We start from the raw sequence: 13,328 nt of genomic DNA, 5'->3' as shown, positions 1-13,328 counted from the left end.
ATTTGAAGCTTGCTTGTGAGACACTGTTTTATTTATTTGTTCTTTATTGGTACATTTTAGGTATACAACGCAGTTACATTTTACACGACATATCTTGGTTCTTATGTTTCCCCCCACTCCCACCCCCTCCAACTTTCCCTATTTTGTTTTAAAACTGGTTTCTATTTAGCCTTACTTTGGTTTTGTTTTTGTTTTAAAAATTCATCACTGTCTTTTTGTACAATCTTGGCTTTTGTTCCCTTTTCTTAATGATTTGTTCCTGGATATTTGGTCCCCTTATCCAAGTCAGTTTAGAAATTGGATCCATCTACAAGTAAAGACACACTGATTGTAGTAGTTTTAGGAAATGAGTTTATTTTTCTGCTGCAATTAGGAATGGATCATTCAAAGCTTAGTTACCTATTTTTTTTAAGATTTGTTTTTAATGTAGAAATTTTAGTTTACTTTTTAGGACTACGTTTTTAGTAGTCTTCTAGTAACTGTCCCCCTCATTTTTGCTTCAGCCCGGTGTCTGTATTTCAAAAAGAATGGACAGGGAATGGTAAGACAAAATGCTACAGACATGATCTTCAGCAAGTGTTCGAAGCAGCCCACCTGTCCTGTCTGGATAATTTCCGAGCAGGCCACACCCACTGCAGGAGCGTGAGGACAGGAGCACGGTCAAATGGACTCTCTGCTTCTCTCCATACAATTGTTGGTGGTAAGGAAAGGGAGCACCGGAACGAAGGGGTATAATTGGCACAGGCTTCCTTAGGTCAGCAGAGAACTTCATAGCTTTTCTCGGGGATCCTTGGAAATATCACACGAGAATCTCTTTTACCTCTCAACACTTTTTGCTTCCTAAATTGTACCAAAAAATAAAAACAATACACAGACATTGTTTTCTTGGCAAGATCTTTGACCCACCCAAGTGCAACTTTCTTCTACCTGAAGACTCACATAGAATCCTTTGCCCTAAAGCTCTCCTGTAAGAAATCCCAAGTTGATATAAAATCAGAATCCACATAAACTGATTTCCCAGTTTCATCCTCTAAATAATCACATTTTTCTCCTTCAGAGGCCTCCCTCACACATCTGAACTGTAACATCTTTGACCTATATCTAAAAGTTTCTAAAATCCAAAGGTTACATGGTGATAAAATATAAAATGAATTTGCTTTTTATATGACATAAGTGATATTCGTTAATTATTCAAAAATATATAATATTTGGTTATATGATTCTCATATATCATTCCCCCACAATCTGAGCATCTACCTTTTTTATTTTAGGAGTTGATATAAACTGCATTACAGTGAAATAAACACTTAAATCAGAAGTTTGTAGCTCTTCCTGCTCAAAGTTTCCCTACCAATTGGCTATTGAACTCTTACTCCCTATTTTAACCAGCTTTCCACATTCATTCACTTTTGCTTCTCCTGAAAGCATTTCAAAATGAAAGGAAGCATCAGTACACTGCATTACAGTTTTTATTTGCTTGACAAGATATTCACATAAAATAAAATGCACATTGCCTAAACTGTACAGATCCATTAAAAATAAATGCTGATGAGTGTGACTAAGTAGCTCAAATCCTTGTCAAAATAAAGACACTATCTTTAACTTAAACATTTCCTTAATTTTCCTTTTTATTCAATTACACACTCCTTCAAAGGCAATCATCACTATGAGTTTTTTCCCATAAGTATTTGTTTCTTCACCTGTTTTACAAATCAGTGTAAGTAAAATAAGCAAAATGCTGTATTCTTGGAAGCTCTTATTTTATGTAAGAAAATAATTTTGAGATTTATACATGCTGTTGCATAAATCACTCGTTTTTCTTTCTCATCATTATATAATATTTGATTGCATGAATTCTCATATTTGGTTAAAATGCTTAGCTTTGTCTATTAATTCACCCTGGATTATTTTACCTATTATAAAATGGAGTCATGATGAATATTTACCTATGATCCATTTTATGGGAAAAAAACCAAAAGCTTTCTGTTTTCAAGAATAAACATTTAGGAGAAAACTGGGTCACAGGATAGTTTCAGAATGTCTTCTGAAGTAGTTGTTTCATTTTATGTTCAACCACCTGTATATAACAGGTCCACTTTCCTGTTGACACTTGACATCAGCAGTCATTTCACCACCGACATCTTGACAGATACAGCAACATCTCACAGTGGTTTTAGCTTGCATTTCCCTAATTGCTTATGAGGCTGCATGGTTTTGGAGACAGCCAGGGATTTATATCAGATTTCACACACAATAGTGCAAAACCTTCGTCTCTCTATTTTTAGATCTAATATTTCCTCTTTTTTCATATTGTCTATCCCGCTGTTGATACTTCCTCAGTATAAGTATGGTTTCTTTCACTTCAACATTGTTAAAATAGCCAGTGTCTTGCTCTAGTACTCCAGAGCCTGAGTTAATTAGTGATTCCCATTTGTGTTTTGCTGACTGTTGAGTCATTTGACTTTGTTCTGAGCATTGTGAATAAAATGTTGAATATTCTAGCTTCTGTTATATGTCTTTGAAGCGTGTTGAGGTTTTTGTGTTGGCAATAGATGAACTTGTTATCCCAAATCGCTGATTCTCACGCCTGACATGAGGGCAGAGCTCAGAGCTCCCGTAAGTTCCTCAGGCTTCAGTTGCACACTGCATTCAGCTGGACCGTCGGTTCAGTGATCTCTCGGAATGAGCAGAGACCTTTCTCTTCTGAGGGCCCCTTTGCTACTTTCTGGAAGCTCTGGATTGGAGCTCCATCATTTGGTTTGCTGAGTTTGGACTGCATAAAGTTCTCGACTAGATGTCTGAAATAAGACACTATCACTTTTGCAACTGTGACTTCCCATAAGGAAAAACCACAATAATGTCTTCCAAGTATTACTTCCACTTCTCAGAAAACATGTCCTTGATCTTTAAGCTGCAAGAGTTCCTAGGAAGGCTTCCTTTTTGCTTGGTTTTCCTCTGTAATTGTTAATAACTTACTTGTACGCATGTAAGTGCTTCCGCTCCATGCCAGGAGACAAGGTCTTGTAGCACTATACACAACTAAGATTTTCACATCTGAAGTGTCACACGTTAGCCAGTGAATGAAAGAGACATTGTACATAAAAATATTTTTGTGGGCACTTACCTTTCATCTTAACTACATCAAAACCAACATCAAATGAATTCAGGAAATTTCTCCCATAGCTACTGTAGGCAAAACTGTTTCATTAATCCAACTGTTAATAGTCTCCTTTATTTCTACAACTTTCATGATGTTCAGAGAAGCATGAAATTTAAGAAGAAGATATACGATTCATATAGGTAGACTGCACACACGAATGCTGTACACTGACACTGTACTAAGTATTAACCCCAAATATCTGGTTCTGCCCCTACTTATCTTAGTCATTCAGTCTTTCCACACGGCTCTGCTTAGTAGAACCTCGGCTCTGGAGTGTTCAAGTCTGACTTTAGCGACCATGAGTAAAAAAGGAAAGGACCTATCACTGTATTAAATTTTAAAACTTGCATAAAGATTTCGTATTTTAATCAACACAAATAAGAATTTTTAAATAAAATTCTAGAGACAGAATGGAGGGGAAAATGTGTGCCGTAAATAAGTACATTATATAAAATAATTTCCATCCTCCGAAAATGACTTGAGATATAATTTTCTGCCGAATAAGGCAGTGAAACTAAATATCCTGCAAATTTTTACCTACCCAGGTTAATATTTTATGAACATTTGTTTAACCTGCTGATTAAAATCAATTTCTAAAGCCAATCTTTCATTTCATTTTCATATCAAATGGGTTTCATAGCTTATGAATTAATTATGGCACATCGTTTCTAGATTTTAGAAAGTATATACATTATTCAACTTTAATAATGAATGAATTATAGGTGTGGGTTATATTGCAGGTATGCAATTTTTATTTTATATTTTGTGACAGACAGAATGGAAAATGCAATTATTTTATATTACTCTATTACTACGTTAATAGATCAGAAGTTACATTAAACTAAAGATCAGACTGAAAACGTACTTTCTAACAAAATTCAACCATTCTTTATGGTTCAGCTTGCCTTTAGAAAGCTTTCTGCATGCCCTCACCAGCTCTGAAGATGTCATAGCATGCCGTTCACTAGGAAACCAGCAAGTCCTATCTGATGCTTTTCTTTATAGTATTATTTCTACCTCACACATGGATATGTCCTGGTTACTAGAATTAACTTAATCCTCTCAGTGAGGTCTTGCAATATTGTAAGCTATTCTTCCACTTGACAAACATTCACATATGACCTGTTAACTAAATAAAAAATGAAATATCCGTTTGGAAACATGAAATATATATTCTAAGAAGAGTTGAAAATGCACACGTAAATTAAGTGACGTGAGGGAAAGGCATATGCTTTTCAGTATAGAAGCGGAATTGGTAGTAGGCTGAAGCAATGGTTTGGTACAAAATAAGACAATATCTACTGATCTACTGGGTGTATCATAGGGAAGATAAGTCAGTGCATCATTTCTTGAGGGAAAAATTCAAAGAAAGTAAGATCTGTACTTAAATCCAGAGGTAGATGTTTGTCCGGTTCCAAAGCATTCAAGAAAGCTCATTTCCTTGAAAATAAACTAGAAGTATAGAGTACAAGTGCATAAGGAGACTCTTGTCTACTGAGAATCCAATAAACTTAATCTTTATTTCCTTATAATGGATTAATGGTGATTCACAGCAAGAGGGACATGAATTTATATAGATTATAAGTCACGTACCACTGTTCTTAAAATGTAATTGAATATTTTGGTTAATAAACCATATGTTTAAGGAATGTTTAAAGAATTATATGTTATTCATAATGTGTCCCCTCAATTAACTGAGTCTGAAAGTTCAAATAATACCGTGATAAATCTTTGAATTATTTTGCTGTTAAAAGGAATCACATGTTCAAAACATTTGGAAACGAAGTTTCTTTTCCAAAATGATTTTATTACTTTATTTAGCTGTCTACAAATTTAGTACTGAGAGAAAGTTTTAAAATGTTACATTTCAGAGTCTCAGAAATATTTAAGTCTAGAAAAATTTTAAAAATACAACAAAATATAATGACTTGGCTACAAGAGCTTACCAGTGTGAGGACTATGAAGATATTTTTCTTTAAAAAAAACATTTCAAAGTAAGAGTTTTCATTATTATTACATTAGGTGTGGGGTAAATCGTGACGAAATACTTACAGACCCAGTAAGATTTTTAAAAAGCCAGAGACAGTGGGGAGCAACTGCCCAAAAGAAACAGGAAAACATGCGTAGTACTGAAGTCAATAAGTGAAAATGAGTTGACTACTACATTTAAAAACAAAAACATCACAGTGTACCAGGAAGCAAAACCCAATATTTTGCTGCATGGAAGAAATATATCTAAAACAAAACGATGTGGAAAGATTTTAAATGCAGAGATATGAAATAATAATATGAAATAATATGAGAAACACATGTGAAAACTAGTACAACAGGAATGAGCTCCTGATATCAGAAAATCTAAAATAGGATGGAGAATTTTATGTTTGTATGTCCACTCTCCCTCCCTTCCTTTCTTTTTTCTTTCTTTCACTGGCCAAATGTCTCCAAAATTATTCTTTATTCTCACCTTTGTCACTTTTGAAGTCATTCTACACATAACGCTTTTCACAGACTGTTCACTAATTAGGCGACCCCCTCAAATAAAAACTCGTAGCTGACAAGCAGATTCTTAAAATAAATCTGTGTTCTTTTGCAATGTTAATAAAAATAACCAGCTGGCAGAAGATGATAAGGACATTGTTATATTTTTAATAAGCACTTGTTCTGTTCACTTATAATCGGAATAATACAAACTACATGGCCAAGTAACAATTATTCCATGCTAACAAAAAGCCCTAATTTCCTTTAATTCAATTTTGTAAACATAAAAAGTATATAATTTCCATACCCACTATTAAATACAGTATATTTAAATGTTTTTTCAGCTTTAAATGAGTTTATTGGTATATTTTAGGGATAGAGTACAGCTACATTCATTGTTGGGATCTTGTACCTCTACATGACAAGTCTTGATTCTCATTTTTTCCCTAATGAAAGTTTATTATTTTAAAAATTTGAAAATAGCAACTGTACTTCTATGGTGACTGTGTAACAAATTTTCTTATAAAAAATTCTAAAAATATTCTTATAAAATCTATTCTATGCTAGGTTCAGTCTAACAGTTAGAAGAGATCCGAAGGTAGGTGTTTTCACAGCATGAGATTGTCTTAAACTCTGTGATGTAATGGAAAATTAACAGACTTGATCTAAAAGTGTAAATCATCCCCTAATCTAATTTGTAATTTTGGAAGAAAATTTCATTTTACAGAGTCACTATTTCCATATTTATGTAATAAAAGTTTGAGTAAATGATATTCAATATAATGTCTATTCTCATATTTTGAAAGATTTTCCACTTTTTAGAATCTTTTATTAAAATATACTGAAAATCCATGATCTTATACCACTTTCATATTCTCTTTTCTCAAACTTATAACATAAACATTACATCTTGTATTTATTATGTAAGCAAATGAAAAGAATTATTGATGAATAACTAAGATAAATTTGCATAAAATGATATCCTTGCTTATTTTAAAGACTCTACTTATTATTCTTTTCTTTTTTGTTATATATTTTAAAATATTATTTTTATCCAGTGAGTTAATATCATAAGTTATTAAGTTTGTGATTCTCTATTTAACAAAGTAATTAGATCTTTATTTAGATCACTAATCTTCATTGTTTGATTAATTTATGCATAGTAATGTTTAATTGGCCTTAGTGAATAAGGTTGAACAGTCACAATTAAAATCCTCTGTTCTTGACAAAGGATGCAAAAGCATTTTTACCACAAATGTATTATGCATATATTTCCTAAATTCATATAACAAGTGAGAAACAGACTACAAGAACAAATCATAGCACATTTCAATATTTCATTATTCTATAGTTTAGATTCCATAGGTCCATAGCACTGTATAGGAAAACACTAATTTAGAACTGAAAACACAGTGATATCTAAAAGAGGGTAGTGCTGATTAGAAGGATTAATACTAAAAAATGGGCCCCCAAAAAGAAAACTAGAGATACCCCAGATCAGCTTTAGTAATATCCGTTGAAATAGTGACCAATAGCCACAAATAAAATTTCATTCATTTAGTGAAGTGATAATTATTGAATATCTACTATTACGTGTTTTCTGTTCAATTGTAATTACTGGACACTGTTTAGTTATTGAATAAGAAAGACAAAAATCTTCCCTAAAGTTTTTGTTTTTCCAGTTTATTGTGGTGAAGCAGACAAAATCCCATCTTTAATTTCATCGACAGGAGGGCTGGACACACATCATGATTCATATACGCAGATTTTACCACTGCCAAGTGACTTTTTGACAAATATCTGAAAACTTCACTTTCAGTGTCACAGCAAACATTATACTGGTTTGGTCAGTGTATTTAAGATTTCTTAAGATCACTCAGACCTCTAGTTAGTTTAGTTTCCCAGGAATCCCACAACAAAATACCAAAAGCTAGGGTGTACTAAATGATAGACATTTATTTTCTCACAATTCTGGAGATGAAAACTCTGAGATCAAGGTTGTCAGTAGTAAGGGGTCTTCAAGTGCTCTTCCCTCTGTGCATGACTGTGACCTAATCTACCCTAATAAGCACATAAGCATGTTGGCCTAGGTTCCACCCTAAGGATCTCATTTTAATCTAACTGCCTATTTGCTCTGAAAGACAACAAAAGTGAGGGATTAATATTTCCCCGTGGAATTTGGAGGGCACGTTTCAAGCCATAACAGCATCCAGATTTAAAAGACAGTATGCACCTGTTCCAAGCACATGGTCAAATTCCAAGCTCCTAGAAAGCAGACCGGTGACCAGCATAAAACCACACTGTCTTTTCAAATGGTCCTGGCATGGGGAGCTAATCATATCAGTTCATGAATGGTTCAACTGCTGAATTTTCCAATATCAGCCAAGAAGGATTTCTGCAAGCAAGATTTTCTAAAAAGCAGGGCTTTGGCCTACTGTGAAATCATGTATGCATAATCAAGCTTCACAAGAACAAGATTATTTCAATTTATTGCATTTTTATTTCAACCACATACTTGAGGTTTCCAGTGATTACTGAATTTTGCTTTGATTCTTTTAAAGATATGCGGTTATAAATTTTGCAGCTTAGTCTATAATTTAATCACTTTTATATTCATCTTTGTTCCCTTCACTTATCATTTAAACATATAATTTTTAAAAATAACTAAAATTTCTACAGATTTTGCTTAAATTTGGCAAGAGTGAAAATTTCATAAAAAATAAGAGGAGTGAAAATTGGGCAAAGTAGTAAGGAAACTATTTTCACTAAAAGTAATAAACTATGGATGGAGATACAGAGATACAGAGATGAGAGCGATAGAGATAGAGGCCATTAAGATTGTAGACAGAGATAACAATAGACAACTGCTTTTAGCCATACTTGAAACCACAACTTATAAGAAAAGTCTATTCAACGTGGAGAGAATACTAACGGCACACGCATAACATTTGTGTGGGTGTTAAAGAATGTGACTACTTTGAGGAAAAACGAACACATCTAAAAGGAAAAAAAAACAGAAATAGGCACTTTAATCCTACAATCTGAATAAAATGATGCTTATTATAGAATTTTGTAACATAAAAAATATAAGAAGCTAGTGTAAAAAATATGGTAATTCCAGCATTAAACACCATACATGCATGATAGAAAGTAACTAAATCCCAGTATGCTCATATGGAGTAATCATCAAGATATACTGCTCGGTGAAAAAAGGAACATGTGGAATTCTGAACACTAAATATTTTATAAAATACATTTCATGTATATAAGTTAAATGTCTAAGGATCCTCTACTATTATCACTTCTCAGCCTTTTGGCTAAGATCAAGTGTGGGATCTGCTATTAAAGGTGTAATATTTTTCTTCCCGCTGATCTTTTGCTCACACATATTTATTACCTTGTCACTGTAAAATTGTTCTTCACATGTCTCTTCAAAATACCAAAATTATTGAATCAATTAACAGAAGAGTGAAGTTTGAGGATTATCATAATCAGGTTGATTGAAGACTCAAATATCCTATCTATTATCAAACTTTACCAATACTTTCAAAAACCTATGTAGTCACAACACACAGGTAAGCAAGGAAAAAGCAGGACCTCCGCTTCAGTTCCCCAGGTCCAGTCTGACAACATCATTCTGGCCCCAGGGAAGGAAGGAGGTAACTGGAGGTGGTGGGGGCTCATTTTCATGGAAGGAGCTCACTGGATTATACAACACTATATTTTATTTGAGAGGTTTGTATTGATTATAGAGTATAACATTTTCCTAGACACCATCATTCACAAATGTAAATATCCCAATGTTTTTTTACCATAGTAATTCTAGACAACAGAGTATATTCTCCTAAAAGCATCCATAGAAAAAAGCCTCTTGCTAATAAAAACTTCCATTTTTATTGTTTTACCTGTATATTTTGTTTTTTTAATCTGTATGTTTGTAATTAGTTGGCAAGAGAATTATTTCAGAACATAAGAAAGGTATATATACACACTCATATACACACAAAAAATGTTTGGCTAGAAAATTGTTATACAGAATCCTAAAGATCATATTTCTCAACTAGGCCTAAAGAAATGTTGAAAACCAAATGACTTGAGTCTTCTGCTTAGAGGTACACTAAGAAATGACAAATAAAAATGAAGACAATTTAGGAGCACAGCAACTATTGTGGGAACTACAGTTTTGCGTTGCAAATAATAGAAGTCAAGCCTGGCTCTCTGAGGCAGAAAAAAAAACTCACAGGAAAGATTTGAGAAGCTCACAGAATACATAAAAAAGCCCTGGTATTCAAGTTGAGGAAAATGTACAAGAGCTAGGAAAGGAAATACAATATCAAGCCACACACAGTTCGATTAAAACGTTGCTTGCGCTGTCACTGGAAATCAGCCAGTGCCTGGCTCTGTGGTCCTTTACTGAACAGGAATCTTTGAATCAATTTCCTTTCACAATACAAAGTCACATCCATGACCTTGCTGCCAAGGCATGCAGAATGAATGTGCCCGATCTTAGGTTTCATTTAAAAATGAGACTGAGTACCTGTCGAGATTCATTTACACAGAATTTTCCCAAAATAAGAGTGATTGTTCCCTGCAAAGAATGCAAAACTCTACTCTGTTCACCACAACAAATGGTGGACAAGGAGATGTGCATGTCTGAAACTCACCTGAAACATGAAGAAACAGAATATATGAAAAAATTTTTTCAATAAAGTGAATATCGAGCGATGAAAGACAGTGACTCCTGAGAAATAGCAAACAAAAGAGATGAGCCATCATGTGGCCCCTTGCTTATCAGTTTGAGGAAGTTGCCAGATTACAGCACAGGCAGGGAGAACCGGGGGTGCAGCATAGAGTGCATGGAGCATGAGAGACAGAGGTTGAGAGGCAAGTGCTTCGGGGGAGGAGCACTCCAGCGTGGTGCAGAGGGTTATCTGGGAGCATTTGCTGCCTATTTGCAAGCAAAGTGTGGAGGAAATTTCTGAGGCCACAGAAAGAACCACTCCAAAGGTGGTAGTGGTGAGCTGTCACATTATTTTGAGCCTTAAAGCTCGGGGGAATTTGTTACTCATCTATTGATTGTTGTTTCAATTTGGTTTTCAGTTCACAGGTCTTCAGATTAATAGAGCTGGTATCCAAGGTGCTATCCTAGACATGATGTATATTACCAGATATTAAATTTGAAGCTAGATAACACTACTGAATGAAACTATGGTTGACTTCAGTGGGCTGAATGTGTTTCAAACAGGGGAGAAACTTGAATCATGGAGGTCAACGAATAATCTGAGTATTGCAGTAATGATCCCCAAGGATGGAAACTTTGTTGAAGACCTGTGAGCAGCTGCCTCTAATGCTCTCACTTTGGCAACACAACTCGCTTTAGCCCGGGCCACAATAGCTACCAAACAGGGAAGAACCACAAAAACCCAACAGTGCTCTCTCCCTCTTGATACTGAACTCTGAGGTTACCAGGACGAGAAGAGCATACACAGAGGGATCCAGTCACACCAACCAGTCCAGTCTTCTCGTCAGGAAGCCCAGTCACGTGAGTGAGGTAACCCTCAAAAATATAGACACACCCATGTTTAGAGCGGCAGTTTGTAAGAGCTAAAACTTGGAAACAGCCCAATTGCCCATCAGGTGGAGACTGGATAAAGAAGATATGGTTTTTCTATAAAATGGAATACTACTCAGCCATAGAGAATGAGAAACTAGAGCCATTCATAGGAAAATGGATGTATACTGAGGCCATACTCTTAAGTGAAATAAATAAGACACACATGTGTAAATACCGAATAGTTTCTCTGATGTGAAAAGCTAAAATTGTAAATAAGATCCAAATTGTATAACTGACAATGTGAAACAGCAAGAAAGGGGTTAAAGGTGTAGGGGTAGTGGGAAGGGTAGGGGAAAGGAAATAAGGAAAATAAACATGAAAAAAGGGAAAAATGAAAACAAAGTCTCTGAGGGGATAAAGGGAGGGCAGGGGTATGGGGAAAAATTGAGAACCAAGGTATGTCATGTACAGGTACAAGATCCCAATGATAAATGTAACTATATTGTATACCCAAAAAGTACCAACAAATTGAATGAAAAAAAAAATTTTTGTTAAAAAGAAAAAAAAAAAAAAAGAATTCAGCCCAAGCTAGAGAGGCCCCAAACAAAACAATTGCTGACCAACCCAGAGAATGTGAGAAACAACAGTCAATTGTTTAAAGTTACTGAATTGTGTCAATAATTTTTTTATGAAGAAAAGACAGTATGTACAGATGGTACGGGGAAGTTGTAGCTAGAACGGAAGGAAAGACAGTTGAATAGGACCTCAAAGGTACCTACATCCTAATTTCCAAGCCTTGTGAGTACATTACTTCATACCAAAGGAGAAGTAAGATACATTAATGAGGTTAAGACTGCTGATCAGTTTACCTTAAATAAATTATCCTGGATCGTTTAGATGGGCCCAGTGAATCAGAAAGATTTGTTTATTGCCATAAAGGGAGGCAGAGGTTTGAATCTGGGAGAGATGAAGATGCTGTACTGCTGGGTTTGAAAAAGAAGGAAGGAGCGACTTCTAGAAGACAGAAAACGTATACAGATTGTGCCCCTGAGCCACACAGCCCATCCAACACCTTCCGTTCAGCCCAGCTGAGATTCATTTTCCAGTGTCAGCCTCCATTACTGTACGGTAATAAACTTGTGGTCTTTTAAGCCATTAAAGTTGTAATTTGTTAGACCAGTAATAAGAAACTAAAAGAGAGATGAAGTACTAAGGCTTTTCCGTGCTTTGAGTCTTTCTGGGGGGCAATTACAGTTTTAAAGCCAGGGAAATGATCAGTTTAATAAAAGACAGACCTTTAGGGTAAAGACCACAGGGAGATGGTATAAGGCTCTGGCAAAGGCACAGCAAACAAATAAAAGTGACTTATCTGACCTAGCAGTGTAGTGAGGGGCCCAATTAATTTCGGGGGTAAAATAAGTTATCAGGACGTAGGGTTCAATTGAGCATGAGGGATAAGGAGAATGGGAAATTTAAAAATGTATATATCCCTCGGTTTTTGTCCTAGGTAAAATGTTGGTACTGTCACTGAAATAGTAAATGCAAGAAATATAAGCCCTTTGCTTTGTGTGTGTGCGTGTGTGTGTGTGTGTGTTGCACTTGAGACTAGTGTGAGACAGCCGTGTGGAAAACAGGCAATAGACTCTACCCTGAGCCTGGGCTTTAAGGCCTTTCAACACAAGCGTGGAATTAGAAGAGCAAAAGTGAAGGCAGGGTACTGATTAAGAAAAGAGCCGGGGCTCACCATTAAGAGTGGTTATCACTTCTCCTTTGAATAGCGGGGAACTACCCGAAAGGCTGTTAGGAAGAGGATCGCCTGTCTAAAGGGCACTGGGCAGTGTCTGGAGTTGGGGAATTCTTCGTAAAAGGTGCAGAAATGGCAGAGAACAGCTACAGGCCAACGCAGCTGGTGAGCCAAGTCCCAGCGCCCACAGTACCCAGTCTAATCGGCAGTGTGGACAGGAACCGTGTTCCAGGGACAGGCCCGCAGAAGGCGAAGCTGTACAACCACAACCGGGGCTGAAAGGCTGAGCAGAAGAATGAAAAGAGGGGAAAGGGCAAGCAGGAGGAAAGAGCGGAGACCCCGCGGCGAGGGGAAGAGGAGGCTCGCGTCTGCCCTGGGGGCCTGAGGGCAGG

At 35.8% G+C, this 13,328-nt stretch overlaps 1 protein-coding gene and 1 pseudogene across 1 annotated transcript in view; both read left to right on the top strand.

Moving 5' to 3' along the window:
- The first annotated feature begins 8,935 nt into the window (after nucleotides 1-8,935).
- LOC117283452 lies at nucleotides 8,936-9,040 on the top strand (annotated as a pseudogene).
- A 4,028-nt stretch (nucleotides 9,041-13,068) lies between these two features.
- Nucleotides 13,069-13,328, top strand: part of Fsip2 (fibrous sheath interacting protein 2) — a 76,652-nt gene continuing 76,392 nt past the window's right edge. The window contains exon 1 of the mRNA XM_033756358.1: nucleotides 13,069-13,185. Coding sequence (XP_033612249.1) covers nucleotides 13,069-13,185 — 117 coding nt within the window. The remainder of the gene's footprint in view (nucleotides 13,186-13,328) is intronic.

Source organism: Fukomys damarensis, unplaced genomic scaffold (genome assembly GCF_012274545.1).
Source record: "Fukomys damarensis isolate Sample0158 unplaced genomic scaffold, DMR_v1.0_HiC HiC_scaffold_26, whole genome shotgun sequence".
NCBI lineage: Eukaryota > Metazoa > Chordata > Mammalia > Rodentia > Bathyergidae > Fukomys > Fukomys damarensis.
Note: the sequence above shows the minus strand (reverse complement) of the source record. Positions and strands in the feature narration are given on the sequence as shown.